We start from the raw sequence: 23,861 nt of genomic DNA on the forward strand, positions 1-23,861 counted from the left end.
TGGTGGGTCAGCCGGGCTGGCTGGTAGGAGCGACTGCCTGTGGCGCAATGTGGCATGTAAGAAACGGCGTGATCCAGCTTCGCTCGTGGTTGTCGGCCGCAGCGCGATGTACGCGGCCACAATGTCGTCGAGGGTGTCGTCGCGGGGGATGGTGGTGAAGACTGCAGGGCGGTTTACTCGCAGGAGGCTGCGGAACGTTGCTGTCGGCTGCAGTGGGGTCTGCCGCCCTGCTGTCGGCGACGCGAGCGTGGCCGTTGCATTCGCGCTCATCGTCCCGTCTGCGCTTGTTGCGAGTGAGCCGGCAAGGGGATGGGAGATGACGGCGAGGACATGATGTCGGCTGATGGGTCTCGAGAGCGCTCAGTAGTCCCTGCAGTGGAGCGTAACATGCTCCTTGAGACAAACAATGTCTCAACAGTCGCAACCGGTCTGTATGCGGCCAGGGCCCACCCAACAGATCAACTCATCTCTAGCGTCGTCTACTCAACGCTCGCGACCATTACCGGGGCCAACTAATTCATTCACAAACAAACATTACAACCCAATATCATCTAGATGTACCTCTCTCTATCCCGTCTAACTGCTCGCGACCATTGCCCTCGACGTATTGTCGCGGCACCGCTTCAGGAAGCGGATGAGCGGCGTGCCGCCCGTGCCGCGCAGCCCGTCGACGTGCACCTCGACCTCCTCCTCCGGCTCGTCCTCCTGCCCCAGCAGCGCGCGCACCCGCGCCGACGGCTGCCTCCTCGCCTGCTGGATGATGAAGCGGGACACGACGCGCATGTGCTTGTCGCGGAAGCGGCGGAGCGCTGCGAGCGCGCCGTCGTATGCGTTCGCGAGCGCCGGGTGCGTTTCCCTGCGCGCGAGCACGAGCGGGCGCAGCGGCGTAGGGTGCGACGACAGGTGCAGCAGGAAGGTGCGGTGCGGCAGCGGCATGTACTGCAGCATGCGCTGGAGGAACGTCGCCTCGACCGCGCCTCCGGGAGCAGTAGTCCCCGGCCGCGCGTGCGGGTTGGGCGGCGCAGCCTTGGCTTCGGCCTCGGCCTCGGCGACGTGCTCGGGCAGCACGGGCACGGCATTGAGGCGGATCGGGGTCGCATCCGGGTCGTCGCTGGGCGCAGCCTCGGCCTCGTCCTCGCGCTCCGAGTGGTCGACGGTGAGGAAGATGTCAAAGGCGTGGACAAGCGACGACTGGCCAGCACTTGGTCCCGAGAACTTGCGGCCTGCGCTAGCCGGGGCAAACGTGTTCTCGGCCTCGTGCGCCGCATCGTCGGTGCCAAGGAAGAGCCAGCCGGGCGACCCAGGTCCGTCGGCGTCGCCGCCGCGGAACCATGGCCTGATGAGGTGGTAGAACTCCTCGGGGTCGACCTCGGTGTTCATCTTCAGGGTGATGTCACCCACGCGGTCGATGAGGACGGCCAGCTGGCGGAGGTAGACTGTCAGACGGCGGAGGGCGAGCTCGTCTGCGAGGAACAACTCGTCGAGACACTGACGCATGAGCGCGAGAGCGGCTGCGCCCGCAGCCTCGCACTCTGCGCTGACGAGGTAGAACATGGCCTCGGAGCGCGTATTTGTAAATGTCGCGAGGGTGCGCTCTGGCGGGTTGTTGGCCAGGTTGGTCGGGCGGTCCGGGTCCTCGGGGAGAACATTCCACAGCACCGTGTCGGCATACGTCAGGATCGGGGGCAGGCCGACGAGGCGCGAGGTCGCGAGCAGGGGCACACTGATCGACGCGGGGACCGTGTGCGGCGACGCGGCCGTCGCAGCCGGCGCGCAGTGGACGTAAAAGTGGGCGAGGAACGAGAGCACAATGTGCGCGCGGCGGAGGAGCGGGAGCTCGTCGAGGCCGGCAATGTCAAGGGTAGGGAGGGATGCGACGGCAGTACGCCAAGACATTTCCTTGTCCTCGCGCCCGCCGTTGAGGCGGAGGCCGTCTCCTACTCTTGAGCCGGCCGCTGCGTCGAGCGCCTCCTCCCACACGTCGTAGGGCGCGGGGAGGCGCGCGACGTTTGCGCTGCCCGGGAGGAAGCCCGTGCGGACATCGACGTCAAAGTCTGCTGCTGCGAGCGAGGCGACGTTGGGCGCGAGGCCCGGGGCCGCGTGCGAGGTGGTGCTGAGCGAGGTGTTTGGGTCGTTTGAGAAGGTGGGAGGAAGGGCGAGGAAGTGGCCCGGCGGGAGGGCCGCCAGCGGGTGGTCGATTGGGTTGTCGTCTGCCATCGGGGCGGCGGCGTCAACAAACGTGGGCGGGGTGGGGGTAGGGGGGAGGGTGAGGAGGAGAGACGGGGGGGTGCAGGCGCTCGCTCAGTCGAATTGTCTGTCGGCTTGGAGACGTCGCGGGGTGTGAGCCGTGATGGCCGTTGGGGCGGGTTGAGTAATGACAAAGAGAAAGATGTTGACGGGGATTGAGTTGAATGCGGGGTCGTGCGAGTCCCAAGTCGATTTTGCGGGTGAGTTGTGGCGTCGAAACTGGCTGGCTAAAGCTGAGTGAGCCCCACCAAAACGGCGCACAGTCACACACTCGGAACAGGTCGGTTGGGTGGCAACGGAATCAATTTTGTAATACAGAGATTACACAGCCTCGGGGCAGTCCTAATCGGGGGGCGTTGCTTGTTTACATTCATAGGGGGCGGGTCATGAGGTCAGCTAGGTCAGCTGCTCATGCTCTGCTCAATTGTCGCGTCGTCTGCGTCACTGCGGCCTCACTGCCGCGTCATGTACACACAGAGTCACGCGTTAATCGTTACTGTACTGCACCCACTACGGGCGGATCATGATTGTCACCTTGTATCGGACGCTATTCCCGCACATCGACGACATCGGAGCAAAGAGTGGCGCATCATTTGGAGTGTGTCTGACTCCGAGGCAGCTCCAAACCGCTCCGAGTCAATTTCGATTATCGCTAATCGCTCATGAGCATTACCCGGAATACTGAACGAGTCTGCATCGGAACGATCCCACAAAGATTGCTCTCGTCAACTCGTGCCAACCCGAGGCGAGGCGCGCAGACCGATGGCCGGAGGCACAACCCAGCTGTGCCACAAACACACGCCGACATCACCATGTCATCACCGATCAGTGGACGGTGTCTGACCGCCAAACGCTTTGTCACAGCGCACACCCGCGCGCAGCAGTACTTTTCAAACGCTGCATGCCTGAGCGGACAACTGAAGAGCAGTCACGTCATGCCATCACACCCGACGCACCAACCACAGCTCGGCGCGTTATCCACCCGGAGACGTAGCGAGGGGGCCAATCGCGTCGCGTGGCGCTGCGGCTGATGCAGATGCGGGGGCGGCAGTGGCACCCGCTCGGCGGCCAGTGTGGTGAGCTGCATGCATCGCGGTGTGGGGGAGCGCGACGCGACTGCCGCCGATCGTGCGGACACTGCCCGCACGCGTGGTGACATTGCTCCTGATCATCCTGACGCGTAGATCTGGACCGTATCGTGGCGAGGTGGGCAGTGAGGCGGGACTCTAGAGACGGACACGTTGGCAGAGCACGCTGCACGCTGGTTCCTCTGCAGGGGAAGACGTGTGCTCCGTGCCCGTGCTCCCAGCCTCCTGAATTAGGCGAAGAACATTGGCGACGGTCCTTGGAGACTGGTGACCTTGTCGTCGTGCTGTTAAGCATAGGTCGTAATACATCAACCGCGGCAGTCACCTCGCGTCACGTCGGCACCGACGGCCGCCGAGAGGCCGAGTGGCACCCAGGGCCGATCTAGGGCCGCCACCCTTGCAAGTCCCGGACGTGGAGCAGCGAAGCGGAGCTGGCGAGCGGACGGCGCTGAGCTCTGGCAAATAAATCCACGGAGGGCGTGCTTGCCGCTCGCTGGTTGCGTGCGAGGCGAGGCGAGCACCGCAGCGGCCTCTACACGGCGTGTCCGGGGCTGCGACGAGCCGCCGGCTGCCAGCCTCCCAGGGCTGCAGGGTAGGGCACGAGATCCATGTGATTGAGGTTGACAAAAATTAACGGTGCGGGTTTGGCGGGGTCTGGGCTGCTCTGGGCAGTGGAGCGCGACGACGAGCAGGGGAGCCAGAGCTAGTACCCTTTGCTCGCTCGCCTCGCTCGTTGCTGCAGCCTGCCTTGGTGCTCCCTCCTTCCCCACCCCCGCGCCTGTCGCGTGTAGAACGGCGCTCGGCCCTGCGACCTTGCGCCGGCTTGGCTTTTTGGTTTCGTCCCGACTGGTCCACCCTTGTGTCCTTTCTGGGTTTGGCAGTGCCTGCTGCGAGAGCGAGGTGACCGCCGGCGGACGCACGACGCAGAGAGCAGAGCAGAGAGCAGAGCAGAGCAACGACGACCACCTCGACTCCACAATAGAAACCGACTCGAGCTCATGACAATGCCCATTGTCCCACTGCCTCCTTTGTAGACAGACATCACTCACTGGCATCTAGCTGCCGCCCGCCGCCCGCCCGCCCGCCATCGACACGACGTCAGCGCCGTCGTACTCCGGTGTGAGCCGTCCACAACTCGGCGTCTTCGTCTGGGCCGCCCTCGACGCTCTTGAACAGTGACGCGGCGCTGTTCATCTCTCACCCATCTCGCGCCCACCACCGCGCCCACCGCGCCCACCGCCGCCCACCCCCACCCCACGATGGGCGGGTTCCAGATCGTAGAGGACCGCCCCACCCCAAAGGCAGTCTACAACGCGCGCATCTACACCCTCGCCGTTGTCTGTTGTAAGTCGGCCACGGCCGCCGCCGTCACAGAAGCATCGTCTGCCCCTGCTCACGCACGCCATAGCGTTCGGCGCCCTGACGTTCGGCTATGATGGAGGTGAGTTGTTTGCGAGGCCGCGCTCGGCGGGGTTCAATTTACCCTCGCTCGGCGCTCGGCACCAATCTCGGGGCTGCCGCCGGAGCTGGCTCGAACTGGATAGAGCTAACCGCCACAGCGTTCGTCGGCACAACCATCGCGCGCAAGTCGTTCCAGGACGCGCACGGCATCACCGAGATGAGCGCGGACCGCAAGCGCCAGACAATATCAAACCTCACGTCCGTGTACCTCTCTGGTGCCTTCTTCGGCGCGCTGTTCGCCTGGCCCGCGATGGAGACGGTCGGGCGGCGTTTCCCGCTCCAGGTCGCCGCCGTCGTGTTCAACGTCGGCGCCATCCTCATGTTCGCGTCGACCACGTCGCTCGCAATGCAGTACGCCGGTCGTGTCATCACCGGGGTTGCCGTCGGCGCCTTCACGGCCGTCATCCCGACATTCATCTCAGAGTACTCGCCGCCCGCGATCCGCGGCCAGCTGACCGGCTTCTTCGAGGTCATGTACCAGGCCGGCGCGCTCGTCGGATTCTGGATAAACTTTGGCATCAACACGCACATGGACGTGACGAGCACAAAGTCGTGGAAGATCCCCATGGCCGTGCAGCTCATCCCCGGCGGCCTGCTCGGCATCGGCACCTTTTTTCTCAAAGAGTCGCCCGCGTTCCTCCTCCGCAAGGGCCGCGACGACGAGGCGCTGGCGATTCTGTCGTGGATCCGCAAGCTGCCCTCCGACGACCAGTACATACAGGAGGAGGTCGCCATGGTGCGCTCCGTCATGCGCGAGGAGGCGACCCTCGGCGGCGGCAAGGACCGCGGCGGCATCATGGGCTACCTGCGTGGCGCGTTTGGCGAGATTGTCCACGTCAAGAGCACGCGCCATAGGATCATTGTCACCTTCTTCATGTTCCTCTTCCAGAACTTTAGCGGCGCCATTGTCATCAACTACTACTCGCCGACCATCTTCAAGTCGATTGGCATCACAAACGTCGCGCTGTACACTGGCATTTACGGCCTGATCAAGGCCGTTGGGTCCTTCATCTTCTTCCTGTTCATCGTCGACCGGTCGGGCAGGCGAAAGCCGTGGCTCATCTCGGCCGCGGCGTGCACCCTCTGCCTCATCTACCTCGGCGTATACGTCAAGGTTGCGCACCCGACCGAGGGCGTGCCGCTGTCGCCGTCGTCCAAGGCTGGCGCCAACGCGGCCATCTTCTTCATCATGCTCTACTCGCTCTTCTGGTCGTTTGGCGGCAACGGCCTGCCGTGGATCGTGAGCAGCGAGATCTTTCCAATCCGCCTGCGCTCCCTCACGGGCTCGTTTGCCGCAATGTGCCAGTGGCTCGCGTCGTTTGCGTCGACCATGGCCGCCCTCGACCTGCAAAAGACGCTCAAATGGGGCCTGTTCATCTTCTTTGCCGGGTGCTGCGCCGCGACTTTCGTGTTCACCTACTTCTGGGTGCCCGACACCAAGGGCATCCCGATCGAGTGCATGGACGCGCTGTTTGCCGGCCCGAGCCGCCACATGCAGTTCCGCCAGAAGAAGGTCTTCCCGCCCGACGGCATCCCGCCGCGCCCCGACGGCGCGGGGCTCAGCGCGCTGTCGTATGCCTCGCTGCACAAGCAGCACACGGACGTGTCGGAGAAGGAGTCGACGGGGCAGGCGTGCGCGTAGGCGGGGGTCGTAGGGTGTGCATATGTTGTGTGTATGGATTAGTGGTTGAATCGTAATGCGCGTGGTGTAAGACCGAGGCGACAAATGGGGGTCGGTGACGCCTCGGCCACTCGGCTCGGCATTGCCGGCGTCGTGGTGCGTCACCGCCGTCACAACGACGACAACTCTCCGCTGCACTCTCCCCACCACAATGCTCACACAGCTCACACTACGCCCCGCCCCGCGCGCCGCGCGCGCAGCACTTGCCGCCCGCAGCCTGTGCACCACCACCCCCCGCGCCAGCCCCAGCGCCAACCGCGACCCGATCCCCCCGCCGATCCAGTACGACCCCGCGTTTGACGCGAGCCGCGCCGCCGGGCACAAGTGGTTCGACGAGAACGGGTACGGCGGGGTCGGGCGGATCGAGTGGCCCGTGCAGTGGGGCGACTCGGACATGTTCCAGTGAGTCGGCGCCGCCGCGCGAGCGCAGCGAGTGAGGGCGGCGGTGTGGGTGGGGGAGGTAGTGGGGTGGAGTGGGGTTGGGGGCGGTGGCTTCGATTACCGTCCTCCACCTCGAGCTGTCTTTCACGTCTGGTGACTCTTATCGGGGCTGTCTCTGTCGCTGCGGTAGTGCCGCCTCTGCTTGGAAACGCCCAGCCTCGACTCCATCGCGTCGCCTATCCCGCAGCGCCGCCTCGCTCCGCTCGGCTAACGCCCCCAGACACACCAACAACGTCTCGTACGTGCGCTACCTCGAGTCGGCGCGCGTGCGGTTCGCGCTCACGCTCGCGCCCGAGCTGGGGCAGGAGACGGCCGAGAACTGGATGGTGGGTCCGCCGGGGAGCAAGCTGACGACAGTACGGGCGCGGGACGGGCTGGATCCTCAAGGAGCAGACGATCCGGTACCGCCGTCCGGTGACGTACCCCGACTCTGTGGGCCGCGGGCACGAACGACGCTGACGGCAGCTCATCTGGGCGCCCAAGATCACCGCGCTGGACCAGGCGAGGGCGAGCTTCACGCTCTCGCACGCCGCATGGAGCGTCAAGGAGAACGCTGTGGCTGTTACGGCGGACAGGTGGGTCGGGGCAGGGGCAAGGCTGACGCCAGCTTCGCGGTTATGTACGACTTTGATAAGCTCAAGAAGGGGGTCATGAGCGACCGCATTAGGGAGGTGCTCGAGAAGGTCGGCGTGCAGGAGGCGTAGGGGGGTAGGTGCCTCCTGGCCCGCCTGGCTTGAGCGTACCCCGAGTGGAGATGTGGTATGCTGAGCCGCCTCTACACTGAGCCGTCTCCATACCTCCAGTGGTTGCCCACATGCATGCATACATGCGATACCGCTGAAAGATGTCCTCAGTACAGAGGCCAAGTCCCCATAGATCGCAGCCCGTGGCCCGTTACGTAACCCCCAGGCACACATTGCGCCCGCCAGCCCCGCCCACAACAAACAAAACAGTCGCCAGCTCGCTCAACCTCGACTCATCCACTCACCCACCCACAATGGCCCCAGCAGCAGCGACCTCGAGGCCATCGACGCGGCCGCGCGTCCCCGCCGCAGCCAGCACTACCTCGGCCCCAGCGGCCCGTGTGACGCGCTTACGCGCCGCGCAGACGGCCGCGCCGGCGTCGCCCGCCACTGCGCTGCCCGTCCGCACGCCGTCGTCGTTCCTCTCCAAGGGGCGCGAGGGGCTGCGCAAGGTGTCGGACAAGCTCAAGGAGAAGCAGGACAAGGAGAGAGAGGTGGGTCGGTGTCGGTGCCTGCTTACTCACGCCCAGGCCAAGGCCAAGGCAGCGGCAGCGGCCACATCGGCAGACACGTACACCGAGTCGCTGCAGGCCTTCCTGCGTATCCGCCCGCCGCCGGCCGACGCCGACCCGTCCACCCACCAGCAGCCGTACCTCGAGCCCCAGGGGGACAAGGACGTGCTGATGCGCGCGCCGGCCGACCCGGCGCGCCCGCACCTCCCCAAGCCCAACCAGGTGTACAGCTTCGACCGCGTGTTCAAGCCCGAGACGGCGCAGGCCGATTTCTTCCAGCAGACGACGCTCCCCCTCGTCGACAAGCTGCTCCGTGGCGAGAACGGCCTCATGTTCTCGTACGGCGTGAGCAACTCGGGCAAGACGTGAGTTTGCGCGGCGGGGTGACGCTGACGCCGAGTTACACGATCCAGGGCGGAAACGACAATGCGTTGAAGGACCGCGGGACCCTGCCGCGCGCCATGGACGTCGTGTTCAACTCGATCGAGGGCATCGAGAGTAGCGTGAATGTGGGTGTTGAGAGGTAGTGTTGCGACTAACCCCCCAGCTCAAGTGCCAGGGCCTCGCCGATGTCGTCCTCACCGACGAGCACGACGGCTACAACCTCGCCAACATTGTCACTGAGATCGAGCCGCGTATTGAGGACAGCGTCAAGGTTGACCGCAACTTCTCGTACGCTGTGTTCGTTTCGTACGCAGAGGTTTATAATGAGAAGGTAGGTGTCCAGAACCGTTGCACCACCTGCACATGCTCACATCCCAGATCTTCGACCTCCTCGACTCGGTCCTCCCGTCGTCGCGCCCGACCGTCAGCCGTGCTGCCGGCTCCATGCGCTTCAGCAACTATGGTCTCTCTGGTGTTGGCTCGTCCATGAGCCTCGCGGCTATGGCAAACGGCGGCGGCGGTGTCCTCAAGCGCCGCGCCCTCGTCCTCAAGAACGACCCCGAGGGCAGTGGCAAGTACATCGCCGGCCTCCACGAGATCCGCGTTCGCACCCGCGACGAAGCCCTCGCTGTGTTCCGCACTGGCCAGAGAGCCCGCCAGGTGTTTGGCACCATGGCCAACCGCGAGTCAAGCCGCAGCCACGGCATCTTCACCATCAAGGTGGTTCGCATTCACAATGGTGCCCCAGAGGACCCCGACTCGGCGCAGGTCTCCAGGCTGTCAATTGTCGACCTGGCGGGTTCTGAGCGGACGAGAAACACTGGCAACACGGGTGACCGCCTCAAGGAGGCCGGTAACATCAACAAGTCTCTCATGGTCCTCGGCCAGTGTCTCGAGGTGCTGCGCGCCAATCAGCAAAAGGTGGCAGCTCATGCGCCGCCGGGCCTCAAGAAGAAGCTTGCCGTTGTGCCGTTCCGCCACTCCAAGCTCACCGAGATCTTCCAGAACTTCTTTGTCGGCGACGGGCGCGCGGTCATGGTGGTGCACGTCAACCCGTACGACACTGGCTTTGACGAGAACTCGCATGTCATGCGATTCTCGGCCGTTGCCCGCGAGATCCAGACGACGGCGTCCATGACCAAGACGACCACCTCGCTCAAGCGCCAGATCAGCACCCAGTTCAATGCCGTCAAGCACGCCTTTGGCGGTGGCCAGAAGATCAAGGTGGTCGTGCCCGTCATGCGCCCGCCATCGGCGACGCCCTACGCTCGCCAGAGCACCATGCCTCCTCCTCCAGTCCCTCCCAAGGCGGCTAGCCGCACGGCTCGCCCACCGACCCCCGCCAAGCCCGAGCCCGCGCCCGTGGCAGAGGTTGAAGACTTTGTCGAGGAGGAGATTGAAGTCGTCGAGGAGGATGCCGAGGAAGACGAGGACGACGACGAGAAGGACGCTCTCGTCGACTACCTCTTTGAGCAGCTTGGCGCTCTCAAGACGCAACTGTACGAGAGCGAGATGCGCAACGCCACGCTCGAAGTTGAGATCCGCGAGGAGGTCGCGCAGGAGGTCCAGGAGACCATCCAGCGCATGCAGGCCGAGTTCAACCGCCGCATTCAGCTCCAGGCCATCTCTGGCGAGGAGAAGGCCGACATGAAGCTCGACATTCTGCAGCGCACCATGGGCCACGTGCAGTCGGACGCCGACACGTCGTTTGACCAGAGCTTTGCCTCGGCCGACGAGACTCTTGTGAGTTGGTACGACCTCACAGCTGCTAACTCGATCAGGACTCGGACAGCGGTGACACGACGCGCCTGTCCGACCCCTTCGCCATGGAGGCGTCGCGTGTCGTCGAGTCTGACGACGAGTCGGAGCTTGAGATCGACGAGTCGCTCATCATGTCTGAGGCTGCGAGTGACGACGAGGACGTAGCCGAGGCGGCCGAGCCTGTTGCCCACGTCCCTGTCGTGCACGTTGGCGAGGTTGACTCGGTTGTGCCCTCAGCCGCGCAGTCTGACGCCGAAATGATCGAGGTCGATGACGACGAGGACGAGGAGACCGAGGAGGAGGAGGAAGAGCTGGAGGACGAGGACGAGAGCGAAGAGCTGGAGGAGGGCGACAGCGAGGAGGACGACGAGTCGGAGGAGGAGGAGGAAGAGGAAGAGGAGGCTGCCGACTCGTCGTTCGCCGCGTCGTCAGTCTCGTCTGCGCCGTCATCGCCGCAGCCGGCGCGACGCCGCGCGACACAGAGCCCGTCCAAGAAGCTGGCTACCCCGCTTAAGTCTGCCGCGCCGCGCGTCTCCAAGTTTACGCTGGCAAGCACACCGTTAGGCGAGAGCCTGCGCCAGCTGCGCCTGGGCGAGGACGACGACGAGGACGACGTTGCGCCGCTCGTCAAGTCTGTCAAGAAGAAGAGGTACGTGGCGTGGGCCGCGGCTTGACTGACGCCGCAGGACGCTCGGCAAGCGCGTCGCGACCGAAGACGAGATCGAGGCGGCGGCCGAGCGCAATCTCGGCGGCGCCGAGGTGCGGCGCATGGTGCGCAACTAGCGCGCCGCCGTCCCCCCTGCTTGTAGATTGATTGCCTCGTCCTGACCCGAGCCCCCGTGTGTGTACCACCTCTATGCAGCCATACCCTCTGTCGCTACTGCGATGCAGCCACCCTCTGTCGCCACCGCGATGCAGCCACCCTCTGTCGCTAGTGCGATGCATGCCTCTGATCTGTCTGTGTCACCTCGCCTCGTCTCCCGCTCAACGCCGCAGTGGGCTCGCGGCCCATGACGGCGCGCCGCCCTGCTGCGGCGGCTGGCCCCACCCTCCGCCGCCGCCGCCGCCACCCCCACCGTACGCATCGTACCCGCCATACCCGTCGCCACCGTACCCGTCCGGCCCGCCGTTGGGGCCACCGCCGCCGCCGTAGCCCGGCTCGACGATCCCGCCCGGGCCCTCGTCCTCCTCGTCTTCGTCGCCGCCACCCGTCTCCTGCTGCACAGCGAGCACGATCTGCGCGAGGTTCTGCACGATGATGTCGCACGCCTGGTCGAACACGTCCTTCACCGGCAGCGCGCCGACGCTCTCGGCCGAGAAGTAGAAGGTGCTCGGGACGGCGTGGAAGTCGAACGGCTGGCTGGGATCGGGCGGGGCCTCAAACTCGGCATTCTTGGACAGGGGCCACTCGGCGTCCTCGTCCGTCTCGAACCAGTACGTCGTGTGCCGCAGCTTGTTGTATGGGTCGTACTCGAACGCGACGGCGCTGAGCGGGCTCCACTTGGCGTGGTGCTTCGCGATCCCCTTGTACGCCTTGCACACGACCTCGATCTCCTGCCCGCGCCCGATGCGCGCCAGCTGGATCGGCGGCGCCGTCGCGTCGCCCTTGCCCACCGGCTGCCCGAGGTCGGCGTCGCGGTGCCGGATGATCTCGTCCTCCTCGGGCCCGATGGGCTCGTCCCCGCCGTACGGGTTGGCTCCTGGCTGGGCTGTCAGCCGCGTGCGGGGCTGGCCCACTCACCGTCCTTGGGCTCGGGATCACCTCCAACATGTCACTCGTCACCACCATGTGCTGCCCGTACTCGCGGTTCGCGGCCGACACCTTGAGCCGCAGCGTCACCATGCAGTAGTAGCAGCCCTCGTCGCAGTCGCAATCCTGGCGGTGTCAGCGGCGTCCGGTCGCCCGCCGGCCCACGGCCTACGCACCCTCGTATACCGCAGCCCCTTGATCGCGTTGCGCGACACGAGCGGCACCATGCCGAGGCGGTGGGCGAGCATTTCGTCGGGGATGGGGGAAGTGTTCTGGTAGAACGACACCTGGTCGATGGCTGGGGGGTTAGCGACTCGGCGCCGGCGGCTGCGGGGGAGGTAGGCCCGCCGCTCACGCACCAATCGTCGGCACGTCCGCCATCATTGTCCGGCGCAGCGAGTTGGCATAGGCCAAGTCCACGCCGCTCAGGTGGAACGTCGTCTCGTCCTTCTTGAGCTCGCGGACCAGCACCTTCGGCTGGTTGGTCGGCCCGGGCGCGATCGCGACTGCCGGTGCGCTCGCCTCGCCCGCTGCGCCGCCGCCGTTGTGCGTGCCGTAGCCGTTCATGGTGGATGAGGTGGAGACAGTTGAGGAGCGAGGTGTGCGTTCAAGGTGCAAGTTGTTCTTTGTGTCAGCTTTCGGTGCATGTTTTGTCCCTGACAAGCGTGGGTTGCCACGTGGTCGCGTGTCAGGCTCATTGGCGCTCACCCAGCACAACAAACCACACCGCACGACACGACCTTGGGACGCCGCGACGCAGCTACATGTACAAGATGTCATGGAGACGGGTATGTATGCTACAATCTAGTCTATGTGTGTAGTGTTAACGGGAAGATGGGCCACGGCGGCGGCAGGGGCGGCCGCTACAACAGGAGCCACCCCGCGCCGACGGCCAGCGCGCCAGAAAGCAGCAGCGCCGACACCGTCTTGGCCGGACCAGCCGCGCTCGTGCCAGCCGCCGACGCGGGCTTCTCTCCCTGCGGGCGGCCCGTGATCTTGACAGTCAACACGGCCACGAGGCCGTCAATCGCCGGGTGGCCCTCGGCCTCGACAGTGATGTAGTGGTTGACGCCGTCCGACGAGTCGTTGAGCAGGCCCGACACGTACCGCGCCTCGGTCTGGTACGTGTAGTTTCCCCACGTCGAGTTGCCCGTCGAGCTGCCGGTAATCACCGTCGTGTTCGAGACGTTGCGCGAGTCGATCTGGTGGCCCGTCAAGTTGCCCACGAGGTAGTCGCGCCCGAGGTTGTACCCGTTCGGCACGATGTCGTGCTGCTTCTCGAGGCTCATCTCGACCGAGACAGCGAGGAAGAGCGCGTTGGTCGAGTTCTGTCTCCAGTATCGCAGGTGGTTGCCGCCGTCAAACGTCTCCTTGCACGCGCCGAGGTACGGGTCGCCATAGTTCTGGCGCAGGACACCAATCTGCGTCTCGTTGCGGTGCGTCGCGTCGAGGCTCGCGTTCTGCTTCGAGCCAAAGCCGCCGCCGAGGCACTCGGTCGACAGTCCGCCAGAGCTGGGCACGTCAGCACACGCCAAGTTGAGCACCTATCTCCAGCCCCATCACACGCACAGCATGTAGTTTTGAAACCCGCCCTTGTAGAGCGAGTCGACGAGCACCTCGGGGTCCGAGTTGGCCGAGATGATGACGTTGAGCGGCTCGCCCAGGCCGGGGGGATACGTGCCGTTTACGTGCTGGCAGGTCAGCGGCGGCGCCAGCAGCGCCAGTAGCGCGGGGAGGCACAACGCACCGTGAACATGGATCCGCCGTCGTCGTTGGGGTCCTTGTACCCCGCCCCGGCGTCGCGCACGAGCAGGGCCGGCACCGGGGACGAGGGCTCGGCGCTAGCGAGGGCTAGTGACGCCGCGGCGGCGAGAGCGAGCGTGTGGGCGAGCATGGGTGATAGGGGGTTGTGGGTGCTGGGATGATTGATTCTTCCGGGCTGTGCCGGGGCGGTCGGTGTGCGGCGGACAATAATAGAGTAAGGAGTGATGGGCCGGGTATTGTTGGCGGGGCGAGGGGAGGGCAGTGGGCTAATGAGTGTCGAGTCGTAGCAGCAGCGGCGGCCTTATCGTTGCTGTCGTTGGGGTCGGAGTGATTGGGGGAGGGGGAGGGGAGGTGAGACGACGAGATTATTATACTTTGCTCGTCACGCCTTTGTGCTTTTGCGGCATGCGGTCAGGCACAATCCTGGCGCCTGGCTGGCCTGCCTCGCCTGGCTGGCACAATTTGCCCACCTGCCACTCGCCTCTCCTACGGCCGGCACGCTCCACTTGGCACCACTTGGCGCCTTGTCACCGCCCGTGAAACCTGGATACATGCAATGGTGGTACAATAATGACGATGACTCGCTCCCTGCCCCGCTGCTTGGTGTAGACTCTACGTTGTATGATGACGATGGCTGCTTGCTTGCTTGCTTGCTCACTTGCTTACTCGCTCCCCTCTCCCTCACTTGCCGCCGGTCACGCGGCGCCACAGCTCGGCAGACACCCTGGCGCGCTCGGCACCGGCACCGCCCTCGCCGCTCATGACGCTCTTGTTCTCAATCGCCCTGCGGCCGAGGAACGGGATCACCTCGTCGAGCTTGCCGTACGCAATGTACTTGAGCGCGACGGGCATGGCGCCAGAGTCAAACGTCTGCGCCACGCGGTCCGTGAGGTCGTCGCGCATGCCGTACAGCTGGGCGACGAACACCTTGCCGCGGACGTCGGGGCGGAGGTGGAGGTGGGGCGCGCCGACGGCGCCCTCGGGGACGGGGACGGGCTCGGCCAGGCCGTTGGCCTCGAGCGCGTCGACGGCGAGCTTGACGCTCTCAGCGTTGTGGGTCGCAAAGACGACGGAGAGCGCAAGCTCGGGGTGGGACGAGGACAGCTGGCGGGCGAGGGTCGACGCAATGATGGACAGCGACGAGTCGTACGCCTTGTCGGTCGCCTTCTTGTCGGGCCAGATGGGGTCAGGGCCGGAGCGGTGCTCGTCCTTCCACTTCTTGCGCTCGGCGAGGTAGTAGGCACCGCGGACGAGCTTGATGCCGAGGGCGTAGCCGTTCTGCTCGGCGTCGGCGAGCTGCGAGGAGAGGAGGGCAGGCGCGCGGCGGAGGTACGACTGGTACGTGCCGAAGATGATGGGGCCCTTGAACTCCTCGCCGGGGACGGGGCGGTTGAACTCGCGCGAGAGGAGGAGGGTGAGTGCGTCGAGGGCCGGCTGGGTCTCGGCGTGCTCGGCGTCAATCATGAGCTTGACACCGTTGTCGCGCGCGCGCACGCTCATGTCGTACAGCTTGTTCCACAGGTCCTTGAGCACGACAATGTCGGCCTCGGACACGCCCTGGTCGGACGCGAGCAGGCCGAGCGGCTGCGCGGCGCCCTCGGCGACGGGGATGGCCTTGCCGCTCGGCTCCATGACGAGCGCGTCAGACGGCTGCGGCACACCGGGGAAGGGGACCGCGTCGGAGAGCGTCGCGTCGGGCAGCTTGGACGTGAGGGGACGGGTACGGACGAGAGTGGTGGACGCGCGCTCGAGCACGGTGGGGTCGACGAGACCAGACTGAGGTGTCAGTGCCACAACCCACTGGGGAGCCGCCGACTTACAACTTTGACAGCAAAGCTCGAGGCGCCGGGCGTGCCGCCCGTGGCCGCGAGGTGGCGCTCGTACTCTCCAAGCGCGTCGATCGCGGCGTTGACCTCGACGAGGTTGTGCGCCTCGGCCTCGCGGTGGGCGGCGGCCTTGCCGTCGCCGAGCTCAGCCTCGGCAGAGTAGTTGAGCACGCCGCCGACGCCGTTGGCCTGCATCTGGTTGATGACGCTGATGCACTCTGGCGCGTCTTCGCCCGCGACAAACTGCGCGAAGAAGGTGCGGCGCACGACGGCCTCGGTCGCGGCCTTGAGGCCCGGGACAGGGCTGTGCGTGAGGGCGTGGAGGATGGTGGGCGAGGCGTCGATGAGGGCGGGGATGCCGCAGAGCGCGTAGACAAAGTACGAGCGGACGAGCGACGACGTCGGCACGCCGCGGATGCCGGGGCGGCTCTGCTCCTCTGCGTCGAGGCGGGCCGGGCGCAGTGCGTACGCCGAGCCCGCGAGGACCAGGCCGCCGGCGAGCGCATAGCCCCAGCGGCGGGGGCTGGCGCGGGGCGCGGCGCCAGGCGTGGCGCCGGGAGCGGCGTGGGCCGGTGCTGCTGCCGAGACGAGGGAGCGGCGAGCGAGCGAGGCGATGCGAGAAGTCTGTGGCCTCATCATTGTGGGTGGTGCTGGGGGGGAAACGGCGCCACGGGCCGCACCACACTCGCAGCCTTATAACACCTCGCACCCAGGCGAGTTTGCGTTGCTTCTCGGCGCAAAGCGTCACATGCAGCAGGTGGTCAACCCACTCTGCTCGGCATTGCCACCCGCTGCCCGCGCTTAGTGCGACGTCGTGGGTTGTAATCAGCCATTAGAGAGTGATATTAGAGCAGGTCATGTGGCCATTAGATGTTTTGTTGTTGACCGCGGCATGCACCGGCAAACTTCGGGCTCGGATTCGAGCGACGCGGGCGACCGGGAGTGGAGCCCACCGTACCACACTGCACGCACTGCTGCCGCCGGAGCTTGGGCACGCACCGGCGCTTACACTGGCGCCAGCAGCTCGGCATCCTTCGGTTCGTCGGCGCGCGTGGTTATCTCGCACCGGGGGAGCTGGGAGCTGCGCTGCGCCGTGCGCTGCTCCGAATCCCCGGAGCACCAAGCGCCTGGACACTTGGCAGCGTCAGAGGCACGCCTGGGCAGTGGGGCCCAGGTGCGCGTGCTCGCGCGTCGGCTTTGTATGGAATGCTGGGGAGGCTGTTGATTCCAGCTGTGTCGAGGGTGGTAGGGTGGTAGGCTGGGGCGTGTCGGCGATGGCGCCGAAGGGCAAGCTAGGCCCTGCGGTGGCGATGGCGTGGGCGTGCCGCACGCCGCGTTTAGTCACCATGTGGGTGCTGGCCGGGCTCTGCATGCCAGTAGCGGGCGCGCATGCACGTTCTTGCTACCGTGTCGTAAGAGCAGTCGCGCGTGTCCCGTCTGGTTGATGTCTGTGGAGCATCCGTGTTGACGGACATGGCAGTAATTAAGGCGGCGACAGTTAATTGGCGACAGTTGACCCTCGCCACTGAATACGCTTTGAGGCATCCTCCTCCATCCCCTCGCCATGTCGATATCTCACCTCTGACTCTGACTCTGCTCGCGCTCAATCTCCCTGACGCTCTCCTCTGGCTGCAGATGCATAGCCTCCAGTGCCACAACATTTCTGGCCGTGCAAAGACATGTGGCTGGCTATCTTCGGCGACTGCCGATTAGCGGCACCAAATCCCTCCACCCAGTGTTGTTGTTATTCTCGTCGACGCCGAGAAATCTACTCGACATCGCATCTCACCTCACATCGCGCCTCGCACAAGCAGCACCCACGACAATGTCCCCCCGCCGGCCGTCGGACGACGTGCCGGCGCATTCGAACGGCGACGGGGGCGACGTCGAGCTCCCCCCACTGCCGGGCGACGGCAAACCGCTGCGCCAGCCCGTGCTCGACTCCGACGCGCCCCCGCCGGAGGAGGCCACGGCGCTGCGCGCGCTCGCGCACTACGCCGTCCTTGTCTTCTCGAGCATGGTCGGCACTCTCTTCCGTCTGGGCCTGGACGCGCTGGGCACATGTGCGTTGGGAAAGGGACAAGCACTAACGCCGCAGACGACGGCGCCGTCGTCTTCCCCCTCGCGTGGGTCCAGGGCGTGGGCTGCGGCATCATGGGCCTCGCGCTGGCGCGCAAGAACGAGATATCGTGGCTGTGGGTCTGGGTGCTGGCGGTGCTGATGCCAGATATCCCCCGCTCTACACTTTCTTCACGACGGGTTAGTTCGCGCGACCATGAAGGCTGAACTGACACCCCAGGCATCGCAGGCTCGGTTACCACGTTCTCGTCGTGGATGCTGGAAGCGTACGAGGCTTTTGCCAACACCGAACACTACAACCGCAAGGGGTTGCATTCGGTGAGCTACTTCGTTCGGCGCGTTAGCTCACCCCCAGACGGTCAACGGCCTCGCGTACAGCTTCGTCACCGTCATGGTGTCGTTCGCGGGACTCAAGCTCGGCGGGTACGTCTCGTCCCTCTTGCCGCGCCTCCCCCGCCCGCCGCGGCGGGCTGTGGCCAACGGCGCGGACGGCCGGCCGCACGGGCAGGGCACGCGCCTGCTCGACCTACTGGCCGTCGCGTCGGCCGTCGCGAGCTACGGCGGCGCGCTCGCGCTGTACTTTGCCGCGCCGCGGCGGTGGCGCCCGCGGGCCACCTACGCCATCCTCCTCGCGCCGCCCGGAACGATGCTGCGGTTCGCGCTGGCACGCATCAACGCGCGCCGGCCGTTCCTCGACCGCTTCCCCCTCGGCACGTTCATCGCCAACATGGCCGGCACCGTCATCATCGCGGGGACGTACGCGGCCGCGCGGCGCCCCGGGGCTCGCGACAACCCGCTCGCGTGCACCACGCTCGACGCGGTGCACGACGGCTTCTGCGGCTGCCTGACGACCGTGTCGACGTTCGTCGTCGAGATGGGCGCGATACGCTCCGAGCGCTGGCGCTGGGCGTACGTCTTCGGCTCGGTCATCCTCGGGCAGGTGCTCGTCATGGCTGTGGCGGGCGGGGTCGGCTGGGGTGTGGGATACGGGCCAGTGTGCCGGCCTGAGGCGTAGATAGACCTGGTTTGGGTAGCCTGAGACGCAGCGATAGACATGTATTTGGGTACACAGTGCGAGCGGGCGGTGTCGGGCGTGGTATGCTTCGCTTCCCAAGGACACGGACGAGAAGGTCGGGCCGAAGCGCGAGTACTTAAGGTGTCCGGCGGCGCTTCGCCACCAGTACACCACCCTCACAGTCGTTTCCATGATCGCCGCCCACCGCCCCCAGTCTCGCGGGTGTCGCGCCACCCTCCCCCACCTCCCCAAGCCAGCACGCCGCCCCGTGCCCCGCCCCCCCACCCAGAAGCAACGCGTCGTCGCCCACCCCCCCACTACGCAGCGGCACATCGCGCACCAACCCCTCCCCCGCGAGCGCCCCCGCCCGCGGCAGCACCACCCCCGCCCCCGCCCGCGCGGCGCGCGCCCGCGCCCCCGGCCCCCCCGCCCGCCGTGGACCCCGGCGCCGCGCCCCCGCCCGCCGCGCCCCTCGTGCCTACGCCTACGCCGGGGGGGGGGCCTAGCCCGCGCCGTCCGCCGCGCCGGATCGCCACGTCGTCCTCCCGCACGAGGATGCTGCCCGGGCAGCTGGGGTAGTGGTGCTCTTCGCGGTGACTGTGTGGCCGCGTAGGGTGGTGTTTGCCCGCCTGATGTGTGATCCACACATGCCACCACACATACCCCAGACGAGTCGTGTACTGTATGCTCCGCGCCCCGAGCAGAGAAGTTTCGAGTATCAGAACTAGTAGAGCTGCGGGACGTTGCAGCCACATCGTATGTACATTGTCGTTTGTGGCACACATCCCCATGGTGGCAGTGCGGTGGCAGTGATGATGTGTACGCTTCACCATGGGGCGTTGGCTCGGCCGACGCCGACGCCGCCAGTGCACATGCATCCGCCATGGGGATGTGAGCACCTGGCGGGGCGTAGCTCGGGGTGAGCGAGGCGGGGAGGTGCAACGATACACAACGGACACTGGCCTCTTCATCACTGCCCCCCGCCGTCGTCACTTCCTTCATCTCCATCTTCCTCACCGTCCCCGAACTCTCTCCTCCTCCCAACGACCTCATCCCCACCACCGTCCACCTCACTCCACCCATCGCTCTCGCCATCGATGAGGTGGAGCTCACACGACGACGGGTATACCGAGGGGCTATGCCCGCGCCCGAACGCTAGCTGCACCGCCGCAGCACCGCCGCAGCGATCTCGCACGGGCACACGAAACGCCCCATCACCCCATGATGTACCATGGGGATGTACGCATCTACATGCATAAAAAAACTACCACAAAACGGTAAAAACACTGCAACTCCCTCACGCCTCACTCAAGCCGCGCAAAAGGCAAAAGATAATGTTGAAGGTCCTCGCCGGGATTTGAACCCGGGGCCACTCCCATAGTGTAAATTAGGACGGAAACTCCACCCTAAGAGAGTATGATAACCACTACACCACGAGAACGCATTAAGGCGTCTGACCTCAACCGATGCTCGGAGCGTTTGCGCGCCGTTATGAATTAGAGATGGGCAAAAGTGTCAAAAAATTGGCAAAATCGGTCAAAATGCCACGTGGTGCACGTGGTAAAGGGGAGGGCCGAACAATGTTTAGTTGAAGGTGGAGGTCCGAGGTCCGGAGGTCCGGATGACGCCGTCATGTTCTCGCTCCGAGATGTGCCAAGTCAGCAGTCGCAGGCGCAGTCACCGAGACGGCAGACGGCGCGGCGCGGTCAACTAGTGCTCACTCGTGTTGCACGCGTTGCACGCGCTGATGCTATCGCCGGGATACCTGGCGCGCGCCAGTAACGTCCAATCGGCGTGCACGCCGCTGCCAGGAGCTACGAGTCGGCCGGCAAGCCAATGTCGTCAGGCGGCGCCATGCCGCTGGCTGGCGTGCTGGGTGGGTGGGCTGCGGAGTCGTCGGCCTTGTGCGATTGTGCACCACGCGTGTGCCAGGAACCGCAATTACCGCAAGCCAGAGCCAGGCGGCGAGCCAGGCTGCTACAATGATGCAATAGGTCGCCGTGACCCGAACTGACTGACCCGGACTGACTGGCTTCAACTCGCCGGCGCCATCACACCTTCCTTCCCTCATCGCCCACCTCCCCATCACATACCATGGGCACCCCGCGCGCACGCCGCCCCGCGGCAGACGTCGAGAAGGTCGTGCTCCTCGCCGACGCCGACACCGACGCCGACGACGGATTCAAGGGCCACACCAGCAAGCGCACCTACCACCACCTGCTGCTGCTCCTCCCGCTCCTCGCCCTCGGCTACGGCTACATCAACAACTGGGCCTTCCCCTTCCCCTCGCCCGAGCCGCTCCCGCCGTTCGTGCAGGACGGCATCAAGAAGTGCGCCGTCATCGAGCGCCCGCCGCCCAACCCGCGCGACTTTGACGCCGACCGCAAGCGTTCGGACCGCTTCGTCAAGGGCACCGGCGCCGTGTGGCTCAAGAACGGCACCGTCTGGACTGGCGAGCACCATGGCGAAGAGGTGCTCTACGGCGCTGATGTGTGGCTCGAGGGCGGCGTCGTGCGCAAGGTCGGCAAGGGCCGCGACGACTTCCACGAGCTCTGCCGCGAGGCTGGTGACGCCGACCTCGCGGTCGAGGAAGTCGAGCTCAACGGCGCGTGGGTGACCCCCGGCATCGTCGACGTGCACTCGCACCTCGCTGTCGACCCCGCGCCGGGGCTCGTCGGCAGTGACAGCACCAACTCGCTCAAGAACGCCATCCTGCCTTACCTCCGCTCGCTCGACGGCTTCAACACGCACGACGCGGCGTTCAACCTGTCGATCGCGGGAGGTATCACGACCATGCTGGTCTTGCCTGGATCCGCCGGCAACATTGGTGGCCAGGCCTTCACCTTCAAGCCGCGCTGGACGGCCGAGAACACGCCGCAGAGCATGCAGGTCGAGCCGCCGTTTGTCATCGACGAGGAGGACGGCTGGGTGCGCACCAAGGCGTGGCGCCACATCAAGCACGCGTGCGGTGAGAACCCGCTGCGCGTGTACGGCAACACGCGCCTCGACTCGGCGTACGACTTCCGCCGCGCCTACACCGAGGGCAAGAAGCTCAAGGACAAGCAGGAGCGCTGGTGCGCGTCGCCAAAGTCGCAGTCCGAGCCCTTCCCCGAGAGCCTTGAGTGGGAGGTGCTCGCCGACGTGATCCGCGGCAACGTCAAGGTCAACATCCACTGCTACGAGACCGTCGACCTCAACGACCTGGTCCGCATCTCCAACGAGTTCCAGTTCCCTATCGCCGCCTTCCACCACGCCCACGAGGCCTACCTCGTCCCCGACCTGCTCAAGCAGGCGTGGGGCCCGACCCCCGGCGTGGCCATCTTCGCCAACAACGCCCGCTACAAGCGCGAGGCGTACCGCGGCACACCTTACGCCCCCAAGATCCTCGCCGACGCTGGCCTGCGCGTGTCGATGAAGTCGGACCATCCGGTGCTCGACTCGCGCTACCTCATCTTTGAGGCCGCACAGGCGCACGCCTTTGGTCTCAACTTCTCTGAGGCGCTCAGCTCGGTCACGACGCACCCGGCCCGCACGGCCGGTCTCGGCCACCGTCTTGGCTACGTCCGCCCTGGCTATGACGCGGACATTGTTGTCTGGGACTCGTTCCCTCTGGCCATTGGCGCCACGCCCAAGCAGACGTACATCGACGGCATCCCCCAGATCATCAAGCCTCACGTCGTGCACAAGCCGGCGGCCGCGCAGGAGATTAGCAAGGAGGGCAACTACGACAAGGAGGCGGCCGAGGCCGTTGAGTCGCGTGGTGACCCCGACCTCCGCCCCAAGAAGCGCTCGAGCCGCGTCGTGTTTGACGGCGTTGCCGACCTGTTCGTCAGCCTCGAGGGTGTGCGTACCGCGGGCGCGCCGTCGCGTGTTGTCGTCGACGACGGCGAGATCACTTGCGTCGGCGCCGAGTGCGTCGTTGACCAGGGCGAGTTCACCACCGTCGACCTCAAGGGCGGCAGCATCGCCCCCGGTCTCATCTCCACCGGCTCCAAGCTCGGCCTGATCGAGATTGCTCAGGAGTCGTCGACGTCGGACGGCAAGGCGTACGACCCGCTCGACTCGCCCGACCTGCTCGACGGCCTGCTGGTCCGCGCGGCTGACGGTGCTCGCTTCGGCGGCAAGGACGAGCTGTTCGCGTACGAGGCGGGTGTCACCACTGGCGTCACCGCGCCCATCTCCAACGGTTTCTTCGCTGGCTACTCGTACTCGTTCTCTACGTCGGCCGAGCACGCGCTCGAGCCCGGAGCTATCGGCAACACGGCCGCAGCGCTGCACCTCAACCTCAACATTGCCAAGAACTCGGTGTCGACCAAGATTGCTCTCTTGCGCTCGCTCCTCGCGGGCGACGACCTCAAGGCGAGCGACGAGCTGCACACTGCGTTCGCCAAGGCCGCCGCCGGCGACCTGCGCCTGGTCGTGTCGACCTCGAGCGCCGACCACATCGCGGCGCTCATCCGCGTCAAGCGCGAGACTGCGCCCGCGCTCAAGCTGACCATTCTGGGCGGACACGAGTCGTGGCTCCTCGCCGACGACCTTGCCAAGGAGAACGTCGGCGTCATCATTGCGCCGGCGCGCTCATTCCCCTCCGACTGGAACTCGCGCCGCGTGCTCCCTGGCCCGCCACTTAGCGCGCACACGCTGCCCGCGCACCTCGCCAGCCGCGGTGTGACTGTCGGCCTGGGCATCGCCGAGGAGTGCGATGCACGCCTCACGCGCTTCGAGGCGGCGTGGGCGTACGCGGCCGCGCCCGACGTCTTCAGCAAGCAGAAGGCGCTCGACCTCGCGAGCGGCAACCTCGCCGAGCTGCTCGGCCTCGACACTGACGCGAAGGCTGCGGACATCGGGTTCGTCGCGTACGAGGGCGATGTGTTCAGCTTCGAGTCGCGCGTGCGCGCCGTGCGCGCTCCTGGCCGCGGCGACCTCGACCTGTTCGAGTAAGCGGGGTGAAGCGAAGTCCATGCAGGCGGGGTGAGGCGAATGCATGGCGAGTTGATAGAAGTAGAAGAACGCAAAGATGCAGCAATCAGGCAGGCGTGATGCATGCGTCGGCCGCGCGCTATCAGATTAAGCATGCCGCGTGCCGCATGCCTTGCTTTTGTCAGCACC

At 65.8% G+C, this 23,861-nt stretch overlaps 9 protein-coding genes and 1 non-coding gene across 10 annotated transcripts; 5 read left to right on the plus strand and 5 right to left on the minus strand.

Moving 5' to 3' along the window:
• Positions 1–576: 576 nt before the first annotated feature.
• Positions 577–2,217, minus strand: Q8F55_005599 (uncharacterized protein; the record flags this gene model as incomplete). Its single annotated transcript, XM_069354088.1, has 1 exon — positions 577–2,217. The coding sequence occupies one exon, from the start codon at positions 2,215–2,217 to the stop codon at positions 577–579; it is 1,641 nt and encodes a 546-aa protein (XP_069208730.1).
• A 2,377-nt stretch (positions 2,218–4,594) lies between these two features.
• Positions 4,595–6,438, plus strand: Q8F55_005600 (uncharacterized protein; the record flags this gene model as incomplete). Its single annotated transcript, XM_069354089.1, has 3 exons — positions 4,595–4,679; positions 4,744–4,776; positions 4,895–6,438. 3 exons carry the CDS (start codon positions 4,595–4,597, stop codon positions 6,436–6,438), a joined length of 1,662 nt encoding a protein of 553 aa, XP_069208731.1.
• Positions 6,439–6,628: 190 nt separating this feature from the next.
• Q8F55_005601 (uncharacterized protein) lies at positions 6,629–7,622 on the plus strand (the record flags this gene model as incomplete). The annotated part of the gene is made up of 5 exons (XM_069354090.1): positions 6,629–6,879; positions 7,139–7,244; positions 7,276–7,350; positions 7,384–7,493; positions 7,526–7,622. 5 exons carry the CDS (start codon positions 6,629–6,631, stop codon positions 7,620–7,622), a joined length of 639 nt encoding a protein of 212 aa, XP_069208732.1.
• A 293-nt stretch (positions 7,623–7,915) lies between these two features.
• On the plus strand, positions 7,916–11,101 carry Q8F55_005602 (uncharacterized protein; the record flags this gene model as incomplete). Its single annotated transcript, XM_069354091.1, has 7 exons — positions 7,916–8,155; positions 8,192–8,538; positions 8,574–8,682; positions 8,721–8,888; positions 8,936–10,300; positions 10,339–10,967; positions 11,005–11,101. The coding sequence occupies 7 exons, from the start codon at positions 7,916–7,918 to the stop codon at positions 11,099–11,101; spliced, it is 2,955 nt and encodes a 984-aa protein (XP_069208733.1).
• Positions 11,102–11,302: 201 nt separating this feature from the next.
• On the minus strand, positions 11,303–12,635 carry rpb3 (RNA polymerase II subunit 3; the record flags this gene model as incomplete). The annotated part of the gene is made up of 4 exons (XM_069354092.1): positions 11,303–12,022; positions 12,060–12,194; positions 12,245–12,366; positions 12,428–12,635. 4 exons carry the CDS (start codon positions 12,633–12,635, stop codon positions 11,303–11,305), a joined length of 1,185 nt encoding a protein of 394 aa, XP_069208734.1.
• A 296-nt stretch (positions 12,636–12,931) lies between these two features.
• Q8F55_005604 (uncharacterized protein) lies at positions 12,932–13,962 on the minus strand (the record flags this gene model as incomplete). Its single annotated transcript, XM_069354093.1, has 3 exons — positions 12,932–13,580; positions 13,638–13,759; positions 13,816–13,962. The coding sequence occupies 3 exons, from the start codon at positions 13,960–13,962 to the stop codon at positions 12,932–12,934; spliced, it is 918 nt and encodes a 305-aa protein (XP_069208735.1).
• Positions 13,963–14,513: 551 nt separating this feature from the next.
• On the minus strand, positions 14,514–16,297 carry PUT1 (proline dehydrogenase; the record flags this gene model as incomplete). The annotated part of the gene is made up of 2 exons (XM_069354094.1): positions 14,514–15,608; positions 15,653–16,297. The coding sequence occupies 2 exons, from the start codon at positions 16,295–16,297 to the stop codon at positions 14,514–14,516; spliced, it is 1,740 nt and encodes a 579-aa protein (XP_069208736.1).
• A 1,186-nt stretch (positions 16,298–17,483) lies between these two features.
• Q8F55_005606 (uncharacterized protein) lies at positions 17,484–18,752 on the plus strand (the record flags this gene model as incomplete). Its single annotated transcript, XM_069354095.1, has 5 exons — positions 17,484–17,721; positions 17,757–17,853; positions 17,886–17,917; positions 17,958–18,055; positions 18,093–18,752. The coding sequence occupies 5 exons, from the start codon at positions 17,484–17,486 to the stop codon at positions 18,750–18,752; spliced, it is 1,125 nt and encodes a 374-aa protein (XP_069208737.1).
• A 1,342-nt stretch (positions 18,753–20,094) lies between these two features.
• Positions 20,095–20,193, minus strand: Q8F55_005607. The gene has a single exon. It is a non-coding gene; the product is annotated as a tRNA-Pro (tRNA).
• A 653-nt stretch (positions 20,194–20,846) lies between these two features.
• On the plus strand, positions 20,847–23,693 carry Q8F55_005608 (uncharacterized protein; the record flags this gene model as incomplete). The annotated part of the gene is made up of 1 exon (XM_069354096.1): positions 20,847–23,693. One exon carries the CDS (start codon positions 20,847–20,849, stop codon positions 23,691–23,693), a length of 2,847 nt encoding a protein of 948 aa, XP_069208738.1.
• Between the last annotated feature and the right edge of the window lie 168 nt (positions 23,694–23,861).

The sequence above is a fragment of the Vanrija albida genome (assembly GCF_041260175.1).
Source record: "Vanrija albida strain AlHP1 chromosome Unknown contig_4, whole genome shotgun sequence".
In the NCBI taxonomy this organism is placed as follows: domain Eukaryota; kingdom Fungi; phylum Basidiomycota; class Tremellomycetes; order Trichosporonales; family Trichosporonaceae; genus Vanrija; species Vanrija albida.